At 34.3% G+C, this 12,792-nt stretch overlaps 1 protein-coding gene across 2 annotated transcripts in view; it reads left to right on the top strand.

The window, feature by feature from the left end:
• CDH18 (cadherin 18) overlaps window positions 1–12,792 on the top strand; it is a 188,125-nt gene that overhangs the window by 121,269 nt on the left and 54,064 nt on the right. For both annotated transcript variants that reach the window (XM_035561665.1, XM_050708724.1), the window contains exon 5: window positions 11,018–11,205. In XM_035561665.1, the coding sequence (XP_035417558.1) occupies window positions 11,018–11,205 (188 nt within the window). The remainder of the gene's footprint in view (window positions 1–11,017; window positions 11,206–12,792) is intronic.

Below are 12,792 nucleotides of genomic sequence, written 5' to 3'. Positions count from 1 at the left end.
TGACAAAGGAATACCATTGTCATGTGTGGGTTATTCTCCAGTCCCTTTAGAATGTGTATATTGCAGTAACTGCACAATTTTGATCCCACAAGTGAATTATTTTGTTCTATGGTACAAAATAACAAAAGGTAACACATTCAGAGTTTAAATCTGTCATGCATTTGGCTGCTTCCATACACATCTATCATTTTTTTTCTTCTGTTTCTTCTTCTATACCCTTGCAAACTTTTAAGATCATTTTTTACATTACAGATGATCAAAACCTGAAGTGTTCACTGTTTTTGAGCTGCAGTGAAGTCTGCCTTTACCCTAGTTAAATGAATCATCAATGTTGATGTCAAACTGAATGTTCTCACATGCATATATGAAAAAGTACATGCTAGAGTACTCTTGTTAGAATATCATAATGGGACCACTAATAGGAAGTTCATTTTTATCTAGCTTATTGTATGCACATTGATCTGACACAACAGCTGGAGCCCTATAGAAATTCTGAAATCAGTCGACAATTTAAGTCTTCTGGAATGAAATTGCATAGCTAAACTGCTCTCTGCAGATTCGCTCAAGGCCAGTAAGAATATTGTAATCTGGACTCAGACATTGCAGGAGCCCTTGTAGAACATAATGGACTAGTAGGTATGTGTATGTCCACTGGGAAATACATTAAGCTGTTTGAATGAGAAGATTTATAAACAATAGTAGAGATCACGAAGCTCCAGGGAAAAACAAAACTTCCTGGCAGCATGCATTATGTAAAATCTGGTCAAGCAGTAAGAAGGTTCATTACAAGTACTGTAGAAATGAATATTTTTTTTGTGCCTCACAAACACACACAGAAAAGCCTTTTAAACAGAACCTTAAGTAGTGTGTATTTGGTTTTATGTTCCACAGAATTATCATTACATTCCTCACTCTATTTCATACTTCATAACTATTGAAAAGACAAAAGATACAGGATATCTTTGAACAAATACAACATCTAAAGCAGTTAAAGTACAAATAATGTCCTAGGTTTCCTGCATACTCAGGGACAAATGGATCCCTATATACCAGGTTTCAAGAGCTGGTCCTTTTATTATGTGTGGAAGGTTTTGGCAGGCTGACTAACTCACAGTTAGAAATGTACTTTAGTACATATATTTCTTATTTGTATTAATATTTTCTCAGAAATGGAAGAAATACAAAATGTTCAGATTTTTTTCTTCACATTTAAAGAGATTCTAAAAATTGCATAAAATAACTTTGAAAATTACAATACATCATTTCTCTTCTAATGAGAACTCGTTTTTTGACAAAGCAAGGTTAAAAAAAAAAAGTATTTTAACGTTATCATTTTTAACAGATTAATCCTGGAAACATTTGATTTATCTTTCCTTAGATACGACCACTGTACCACAACTATGACTGTAACATTACTTTTTTACTTCTCTTCAAGAAGTGTAATTGAAACCCTTTGCAAAATTACAGTAGTTATGATGTTAGTGATACTGAATCAAAACACAGAGGATCTAAAATCAGCCCATCCTACCATTGTGACTTATTGCAATAATACATGAGTATTGCACTAATAATTTCACTGCTTATTTTTCTTCTCCTTTATTTGTCTGTCATGCTTTTCACTTCAATTTCTCTTCAATTTCCTTATTAGATGGGATGCTAAATGAGACTTACTGAGGTTTGTCACAGTCAGAATTCTGACTTCAAGGGAAGTACTAACCAAAACTGCATATATCAAGTGTATAAGCCTTGGGACAGGCTGAGCCTCAGCTAAACTGCAGACTCTCTTTTGGTTAGTTTCCTTTTCTCCGTTGCCATACTTGTGAGTTATGAACCTGACTGTTAACTGTATGAATACTTTACTTCAGAACAATCTGGGAAGCACATCTGATTGGTGCTTGTTTTATTTATTTTATTTACAAATATGTTTTGCTGCGTATATTTAAAAGGTCATATCTTTCTGGTTGTGGTAGATAAGTGTTCATTGGAGATGCATATGGAGTAAGGTATGCCAGGTTTGTCCCCTGTAAAGAAACACTTCAAAAAAGTAATTAGAACATAAAAATAGAGGTTATAAATCTATCTGCTCATATGAATTTACTGTATTTTTTTCTGTACTGACTGTAAATACATCTGACTTTCTTTCAAATAAATTATTAAAGAAGAGCTACATGTTCCAAGACACCAAAAAGACTATGAAGAAGAATATGAAACATTTCTGCATAAATGTATCAGTATGATGGTTGCAGTTCCGAAATAGAGGTGAATACGTGATAACAATAATCACTGAGATAAGACGCATAGCTGAAAAAGTCTGCTTGCTAAACACAATAGTATGTCTCAGGAGTAGGCATAAGGTTGTGAGTTCAGTAGGATCATAACCAGAAACATCAAATACATTTTGCCTATCAACTACTTATTGCATCTTGTACGATACTGTGGGTTTTTTTCTTCATCACTGCAGGTTTCCCTTCTTTAGAGAGTCCAGTTAGAAATGAACTAGCCATGTAATGTAAGCTGACAAACAGTGCTTTGCATGGGAAGATCTTTGCTTTTCAATAATCAGCATCTGTCATATCTTGTTAGTTTTACCACTGATGGATCCACTTGGCTGATAATTGAAGGCCCTAATTTCATAGTCATAAATTTATTTCAGTAATCTGATAGAAAATGTTCCATCTACTGATGGCGCAGTGTTATCAGGCTTGAGTTACATAAGAATTTTCTGTATGCTTTTTTTCCATTAATACTCTATGTTCTTGTTTGGGATAAGTAGAGTCTGCAAGTTTTGCTTTGTTTAAGATGAATAGATTCTGATTGCATCAAGATCATCACACTAGACATATGCTTCCACTGACACGTTTTGTACATCAAGGCTAATGATTGCAGTCTGGACAGTGTGTAGGAGATCCATAGTTACTGCGTTAAGAGCGGAGTTTTACAAGTAAAATGATATCCCATTTATTGATTTTGTTGTTTGGTACATCTAGCTCAGTTCTTTAGGATAAAGCAGAATTTAAATAAATACAATTCATGGCTTAAACATTTTTATAAAGCTTGATTGTTGAAGCTTGATTGTTTCATGGCAGTGCATTGGCATAACATGAAATTACATATATAAATAATTTGTTTGACCTCACTTTTTTACAATGTCATTTTATGAGAAGTACACAACCATGTTTAAGTAGGAATGTTGTATGAAGGTACTCTAGTTAACTATGAAAAAGCAAGTGCTAGTAAAGTCTGCACAGCATCTAGTATCCAGCTTTGTTCATATAACTCCATTGGCTAGTTAAATACAAACGTATCTACTGCTCAAATTCATTTCAGATTTATACTCCACTATGTTATTTTCTATACCCTCCATTGTAGTCCCATGTAGTACATCCAGTTTCTGTGATCCCCATACTTAACAATTGGCATTCTCTCATTCCCCACTGTCATGCACAGTAACACAGTCCCATCCCGGGGTGACTGGTCCAAAGCCGTCTGGCAGCTGGTTGACCACTTGGATGCTGCCAGATGAGATGACTGAAGCTGAATTTTCTCTGATTTTCTCTTAGCAGTCTCCAACCAGTAATTGTTAACAGTCCTATAGGGTCAGAATGTCTTTGAGGCCTCAGTCCTTGTGTCAGATCTGCATGAAATTGGAAAGGGCTTACAAATTAGTGAAGGCTATTAAATTAAAGTGATCATAGAATCATAGAATATCCTGAGTTGGAAGGGACCCACAAGGATCATCAAGTCCAACTCCTGGCTACACACAGGAGCACCTGAAAATCAAACCCTATGTCTGAGAGCATTGTACAAATGCTTTTTGAATGCCGTCAGGCTCAATTCTGTTATCACTGCACTGGGGAGCTTGTTCCAGTGCCTGACCACCCTTTGGTGAAGAGCCTTTTCATAACATCCAGCCTGAACCTCCCTTGACACATGTCCATGCCATTCCCATGGGTCCTCCCACAAAACCCTTATACTTCTGTTCTTGAAAAGGTGTATTCCACCTGCATATGCAAAATACTGTATTATCTTTCATCAAGACTGATGTTACTAATCTAGAAATTTTATTTTATTCCCATTTTTTCTCATTCCTATGTTCCACGGATGAGGTTTTTGAGTACCATATTGAGTGTTTGTTTCCAGGTGGTTCACAATCTAGGATATGTTTTTCTAAAGTTTACGTGTTTTGTGCAAGAAGGTTTGAAGTCTTGACATTACCAACATTTTTTTTTTCATATATATGTTCCAAGCTCTCTAAAGAAATTCAGCTAATAATCGTATTATTTTATTTTTTATTTTTATTTTTTTTCCAGCTGCAAGGTTTAGGGAGGACTATTCTTCTTTACTAGCAATTAAACAGAGTCAGATTCAGAAATAGTTCTTTTTGTAAATTGTTGACTCAGGTAGAATGAGCCTGTTGTACATAATCAATTGACTAAAAGGCCATTATTAATGTCTCATTAAAAGATAAAATGAGTAGCATATCATTACATTACAGGGAAAAGGAGGTATTTGTAGGTGATAGGGAAATGCAGCATAATACCTATATTATTTTATTTTATGTCTGAAACAGTGTTTAAAAATCAAATGTAGCTTCTTTTTAGTTCTGTTGTGTAAATTGAGTCATCATAATGAGATTTAAATGGACTGTCATGAGAAAATATAAGGATTATTCACAGAGAATTCCTTTTTGCTGTGTTAATATTGGGACATCGTTAACGTCTCTGTTAATATTGACAGTTTTCCTGCAAAGCTGAATTCATTCTTGTCCAACATGCTAATCTCAGATAACATTAGACATAAAGATTAATCTATAACATTTTAGTATATTATTAAGACATCTTAAATAACAGGTGAACTTTGATATAAAAAAAAAAAAAAAACTAGAAATAATTACTGGTAACCTAGAAATTCTAGCTTTTAGTGCTGATGAGATGTAAACAGTATTTCAATGTAGACTTTTGAAATTATGATGACATCTACATAAATCAGGTTTTTATTTTTATTTTTATTTTTTTGCATAAAGAAAAAAGGTAGCAAGATTTTCTTATGTTAAAATGTTCTTAGGATTGTGTTCCAGGTTGCTGCAAAAGTCTGGCAATGCAGTTCATGGGAAGTGTACATTTGTATTAAAATTGGATATATTTGCATAATAGTCACATGGTGTAATTGTGGTGCTAATGAATATACTACTTCTCCCATATTCTAAAAGCTGGAGAACTATTTCAGTAAACAATTTTTGTGTGCTCAGGTTCAAAAGTGAATGAGCAGTGAGGGACACCGTGAGTATGGCTGGAGTTAGTATCCTTATGTTTGCTGTTGCAGAGTCATCACATTCGTCTCCAAGCCCCATGACCTTAATTGTTCTTTGTTTAGAAATAGCTCTGTAATATCAGCAACTGAATGTGCAGCAGATAGGTAAGAACTAGGAAGCTTCCATTTCCAGAACATTAATTTCTGACTGGCAGCTGGTAGACCTTGTAAAGGGGAAAAATGCTTGTATTTTTCAACAAGCTTGTAGGCTTGTATTACCTGTTGCAGGTGTGTGACTTCAATGTATTGGGCCAAAAGACAACAGCTTTTAGTCTTAAACATAAGAGAAGTATGGTACTTTTTGATTTCCCAGAAGTGTTCAAGTCACCAGCCTAACAAGACTGCTGATGCAGGGGCAACAGGCTGTTTAAAAGGCAGCTAGCACCAAAAATGTCCTGGGACCCAAACAGTTTAAAGGGACAAACCTCAGTGATGAGCGATTTTCTAAAATTTCTCTTATGTTTTATCTTTCTAACCTACTAAAACTAAATACCAATCTATGGTGTCCTTAAAGAGATGGATATTTGAGATGAATACATTATTTAATTTAATCAACCACTTATTTATTTAATTATTTAATTAATTTAACATTACTTAATGTTCATTAAGTACCTAAGAGAGTTAAGAGTTAAGAAATAAAGTATATGCATCAGATTTGTTGCTTTCATAGACTGGACAAATATTGTGTAAAGTGATTTTCATCATTGCCTTCTTTTGTTTATTTGTGAGAAGATTAATATGTTCACATATTTTCACAACATTTGAAGTTAAAGCTAACAAATTGTTTCATTTGTCACAAATCTGATGTTAAGTTGTAAAATGGCATTTGATCACAGAATGAGTGTCATGATATTCTTTCTTGAGCAGGATAAGTGTGATTCACATAATCAGATTTTTACTGTAAATTTTAAAGGAAGTAAGCATAATACTTTTCATGAGTATATAAGAATGGGATTTAAAAACTTTCCCTCAACAAGAATTCATGAAAATTAAATTTAATCACACTTTTTTTTTTTTTAATGGAATTCAAATATAAAGAGAAGCTGGGAGGTGTAAAATATGTTTACATCAAAGTCTGGCTAAATATTTGTGGAAAATATGTGTTCTGTGTAGTGAGCTTTAATGCCAACTATGTGCATCAACTTCACTTCTAAGGGTAGGATATGGAATCTAGCTGTATTTTTTATTTCACTTTATTGGGTATTGTCTAGAGGATTTTTATGTACAAGGTAGAGTATTCATTATATGTGTCATACACCACAATCAAACAAAATAATTTTGAAATATTCTGATATAATTTTTTTTTTATCCCATAAGGTTTCTGAATGAGGCAGTAATGGTTTGAAGGGCTGGGAGGTTGTTGTTTACTGGGTAGAGAAATTGGAGTAGGACCCTGCCATTTTAAGGGATGTTCTTCAGAGCTACCTTTCTTTTCATGCCCTTTATGAAGCTATGGGAGTAGAATCCAGGCTCTACTAATGACAGGGAAAAACAAAACAAAACAAAACAAACAAACAAACAAACAAAACTCCACCACCACCAATAGAGCAACAAACCTAAAAAGTAGGTCAGATATTTACTTATTTCTCTATTAATTCAGTATTACGCCAGTCCTCGTTTCCTTTGTAAGGTAATTCTTACTGTTCCAGAGAACATTATAACCTAGAAAAGTAATTCAAATTTATCAACAAAATATATTAAGAAATACAGTGAATAACATGCTTGTTGAGTTGCTTTATATACCGTCATACTTCATTTTTGGAGAGATTCAGACAGAGAAATTGCTTTTCTGAGAGTAAAACAGCATTATAGGTTGCCTGCAGGCTAACTGAAATGGGAAGTAAATCGTTCTACAAATCAAGAAGTTGTTTCTGTACTATAATGACAGATAAGCCACATAGTTTATTGAAAGAAAGATGAAGATCACTTACATGAATTTAAACAATGTTTCTGTTAGCATATATTAAAGCCTTGTGAAGTGGTATTACTAACCTGTACAGTACATTAACTGGAAAAGAGTATTAATTTACTCATTTCATGAGCCAAGTGAATGCATCCAAGTGAATGCTTATATAGAAACTGAGAATCGAATCAATCGCTACAGAATCTTAATCCATAAGCCACTGAGGAGCCCCTCTAAGACAATATAGAGCACTTCCAAGACTTTGAAAGTCCTGCTTTACAACAGCTGCTGGGAGACTGTGATGCTGAGAGTGTGGGAACAGTCTGTTCAACTCGGGCAGATTTTATGAAACAGTTTTGGTACAGAGTGGTACCGGATCCTTAGCACTTCTAAATCCCCAACAGCTTTTAAGGGGTGAGACAGGGTCATAGCTTATGATAAAGAACCATGAATTCGTAGTATACCTATCCCACAATCCTTTTGTTTTTAATGCCCTATTAAATAGTTTGTTAATGACCAAGGATATGTTAATTTGAACCTTTAGTTGGTTCTTCTACTTTCCAGAAATAAAGTTTACAACTATTTAGTGTTTAGAAAGAATAATTCCAATCTCTACATCTAGTGTAAGAAAATATCTATAATATATTTTATCTAACCTTCATGTTGCTGAATTTTATCTTCTTCTTTGTTGTTTTTAGATAGTATTGCTTGTAATTGTCAAGTGGCTCATTTCAATATGAGATATCTTCAGGCTGTCCTTGTGAAGCAGTGGTTAAATTCTTGTTTAAAGACATTTCTGACCTCGTGATCTGGCAGTTTTAGTTTTCAAGTTTGCTTTTAATCCCATCCATTATTATTATTATTTATTTATTGAAACATTTCAGTTCTTCAAATACTGACAGGTAACTAATGAGTGATTCTAAATATTTATTTTGCTTGAAGGTTTAGCATTTCAGAGTGTTTGAATTTGATATCAGTAACATGGTTTTCTGAAACAGATGGCTAACACTTGGGGTGTGATTATGAAGCAAAGTGTAGTGTCATGAGGATATATTTGAGGTAGTTTGACTATTTGGAAGTCTCTAATTAGTTCACCCTATCATATGGGTTATAGCGCTTCCCATTTGTAAAGGAGTTTGATTATGTAACATATTCCTTATGACCTCTACATAACATAATCGTTTTGGCCTCACTCTTTTCCTTTTTGAAATGCATTAGTCAGAGCTAAAGTGTCAAAAGACCACATTTCACATTTATTTTAACAATAAGTAAATTCCAAAATTAATCTCATCCCACCATTATAATTTTATGTATGAAATGAAGCAACCATCAGTGTGAAAGTGTCAGTTGATATCATTTGTAAGCATGAAGCATTGCAGCAGAATTCAAGGCAGTGCATTTATTTCAAAATTAGTAAAGACAGCTTTTAGATACATACCAAAGTTCTAACTATGCAGCTTAATTGAATCAACTACTAAGCAATTTTCCTATTATATCAGACTTGGCATTTTCTTTTTTGCATGGTAAATTTTACTTTTTATCTTGTTCTGCTGGACATTTCTTGTTTACCTTGACATTTCCTACCTGCTACACGGTAACTTGTTTTTTCTTTTCCAAGCAAAACTCTCTTTCACAGAATCACAGAATTACAGAGTCGTCTAGGTTGGAAGAGACCTCCAAGATCACCTACTCCAACCTCTGACCTAACACTAACAAGTCCTCCACTAAACCATATCACTAAGCTCTAAATCTAAATGTCTTTTAAAGACCTCCAGGGATGCTGATTCAACCACTTCCCTGGGCAGCCCATTCCAATGCCTAACAACCCTTTCAGTAAAGTTCTTCCTACTATCCAACCTAAACCTCCCCTGGTGCAACTTTAGCCCATTCCCCCTCATCCTGTCACCAGGCAAGTGGGAGAATAGACCAACCCCCACCTCGCTACAGCCTCCTTTAAGGTACCTGTGGCGTGCGATAAGGTCACCCCTGAGCCTCCTCTTCTCCAGGCTGAACAACCCCAGCTCCCTCAGCCGCTCCTCATAAGACTTGTTCTCCAGACCCCTCACCAGCTTCATTGCCTTTCTCTGGACTTACTCGAGCACCTCGATGTCCTTCTTGTAGCAAGGGGCCCAAAACTGAACACAGTCCTCGAGGTGCTGCCTCACCAGAGCCGAGTACAGGTGGACTTTTTTTCCTTTTGGACAAACAATGTTTAGTGCATTCATCTATCCTCCTCACACTACTGTTTATTTATTTGTATTATAGACTAGTATCACAAAAACAATGGAAGACCTTAAATAGGTTTAGGAACCATTGAACAAGGAATTAAACAAATTATTAGTAAAATTGTCAGTTTTGTATCAGGTATCTGAAGTTAGTTTTATTTTATTGATACCATGCATTCCCTCTGCAATTGCAGCTTATGTAGATTCATAGGTTTCTTCAATTCACTTGTCAAATATATATATAAATATTTTTTTTCTGCCGTAACATGTTCAGTCTCTGAATTCCTTTTAAATCTTGCCTTTCTCTTTCTCTATGCTTATCAAGCGTGCGTCTGCTGTCATGCCAGCTGGTTTAAACCCAGCAACCTGTAACAACATGTTATCTTTTATATGGAGCGTATTCTGATCCACTCTCCTGCACTTCAGTGTTTCACTATTGCACTCACTATTACAGAATGCTTTCAGAACAAGATAGAAGAAACTATAGTTTCAGAAGATATATATAGCAATTGATGTTGTGTTTTTGTTCTTTGTTTCTGTGTTGGAGGTTGGCCTGTGATATAAACTGTGATGTGATGCAGATTCTTGGGAGGGTCTTGAATGAGGGATGTTTGGAGTTTTTTTGGTATGTGCACACCATCTATGGTGCTGGTAGGTTTCTACACCAAAATTACTGGAGAAAATGTCTTTGAGCTCTCTTACTGGCCTAGTTTCAGATGGAATTTTAAATAATCACATTATGTTTGTTTGCTACTCTTTTCTCTTTGTAGCACCTTCCTATCCCCCAGGACATGTTGTACCAGTTAGGAGATTTAATCAAAAAGGAAACTGATAGTTAAGAACATTATTTAAAAAAAAAATCATTTTCTATTGATTAATCTAACAGGTTAAAAAAAAACACTGAAAGGAGTTCACACCTTTTGTGGTCACAGTTCTGTAGTTCATTTATGTACACATTATGTTCATTGTCCTTTACAATGGATACCAAGGAAAATATGCATGTAAAGGGGGTTGCTGCAACAACAACAACAACAACAAAAGCAATAATGGCAAAATATTAAGGATTAATTACTCTTTTTTTTTTAGAAGAAAATGTGTGTTGATCCAATGTTGTAAAATCAACTGACCAGATTTCAGAAAAAAAAAAAATAAGGAATATAACATGCAGAGATTTTCCAGTTCAAAAGTATTTGTTTGCCTGCTCCTTTGATGATAAGTTGGTGAAGATAAATATATTTTGCTTGTAGAGAAGGTAAACTTCCTTAAATACTGGTGTGAAGTAAACTCCAGAGTTAATTTCTGTGTTATGTGATGAGCAGCAAAAAGGGCTGTGAAAACCTAAGTCCTGCATTAGGTAATTTGGATTTTGAATGAAGGCATCTCATGGAAGATGCAGTTTCCTTTTGTGTTCTCTTGGGAGTCTAAATACGTTCATAGGTTTGATTATTTGTCAGCTTTCCATAGGTAATGTCCCGTTTTCATAGACGTATTAAGCACATAACGGTTCTGTAATTTAGTTTGGCTAGAAAATGTCCAAGCTGTTTTTTTCGTTTGTTTTTTTTCTCCCCTTCCCCCTCAGAACATTATCAACTCTATGTTCCTGAATCAGCTCAAGTTGGATCAGCAGTTGGCAAAATTAAAGCAAATGATGCAGACACTGGCTCAAATGCAGACATGAAGTACACAATTATAAATGGTGATGGTGCTGGAGTGTTCTCCATATCCACTGACAAAGAAACACGGGAAGGAATTCTTTCTCTGAAGAAGGTAAGCAATAGACATTGAAAGTTGCCAATGTAGATCATTAAAAGTGTTATGATGAATGCTGTCATATTTGTTTTACTTTGTAAACCTATTGAAGTTTCTCCACACACTGGTTCCTGAGAAGCTTTAAAACTTTGCAGAGAAGGCAGAAACATATCTTTTGTGCTTTTTTCAATGGTCATATCTAATATTTATAATGAACTAAACCTTACTGAATTATTTTTTTTTTCTTTTCTTTTTCTGATGTTTTACTCATTCAATTTCTTTGAAAGAACTGAAATTTGGCTGAAAGTTATACTGTTGTTCCTGAATGAACAACAGAAAGTTTAGAAAGTAGAAAGTTTATCTGTGAGAATGACTGTATAGTTAAGTTTTCATAGACTTTTATTCCTTGAATTTCTTGCCAGCTGTCATCTACAGGGTCAAGTATCATGCACTGTATAATATGAACACTAACTTACAAAGACTCAAAACTTAACTCATTCGAGCCATTACACAGTTACCACAGTTACCATTTATATGAATTCCCTATGTTTATCCCAGTCTATTTAAACTACTAATTATAAAGTGTTCTTGCCATTTAAGTTCATTCTTAACTGAATTCCATACACAAATCTAATTCCACAGACAATTTCATCTCTATATTAAGTCTTCTGAAATGAGTTCATAGCAAATGTTTCCTGAAATATCTGTCCACTTATGCTAATATTCTATGGATAGATTAAAATTTACTTTTATAATAACCCAGAGAGTTGGGTTATTGTATTTAAGCAATATTTTTTTTTCAAAACCTTTCCAACAAAAGGAGAAATCCTTTCTTGATCTGTTTTTACATGGACTAACAAACATCAATTAGTGATTCCCACATGGCTTTGTTGTTACTGAGTTTTTAGGCATCAGTCATATCTGGGTGCTCTAAAAAATGTAAGTGAATTTACATTCATGTTTAGTTAATATGTATCCTGGGCCTGACTGAAACTAGGAGGAATGAAAACCAGAACTGCTGAAAGAGAGAATGTGAGACAAGAGAATGCAAACAAAAACATAATAAAGAATGTTATTATTTTTTTATCTGAATAAATATGTATGTATGTAAAGCTTTATTTAAAAGTTTAAAACAGATTTTGTAAATGAAGGAAATGTGATTTTCATAATTTATAATGATTTAAAAAGTGGTTCCTATCTCCCCAGTATCGTAAAAAACTTTAATTATGTGTATTTTATAAAGGTGGGTTACTATCCCCCCCTCTTTCAACCATGTTAAAATAAACTCTGTCTTTTCTCTGCCAGTGAAGTTACTTCCTGGTGGCCTTGATGGAGGTGATGCCATAATCTCTTATTGTTTCCTCAAAATGAACATTATTCTGCGTTTAAAAGTTCACCATGACTATAGTTCGTTAAATACAATGTACACTTATATTAAGAACATGAAGAGGAAAGGAAGAATTGTCAACAAAACAAAGAAGTCCATACATCAAATGTGTAAAATCACATTTATTAGTGTTCTTGGCAGACAAAATGGCTTGAGAGAAATTTTCACTGTGTTTTAGAATATGACAAAAGCATATGTTGCCTGTTATTATACATGCA

The sequence above is a fragment of the Cygnus atratus genome, chromosome 2, assembly GCF_013377495.2.
Source record: "Cygnus atratus isolate AKBS03 ecotype Queensland, Australia chromosome 2, CAtr_DNAZoo_HiC_assembly, whole genome shotgun sequence".
In the NCBI taxonomy this organism is placed as follows: domain Eukaryota; kingdom Metazoa; phylum Chordata; class Aves; order Anseriformes; family Anatidae; genus Cygnus; species Cygnus atratus.
The sequence above is the reverse complement of the archived record's forward strand: the minus strand, read 5'-3'. Positions and strand labels throughout refer to the sequence as shown.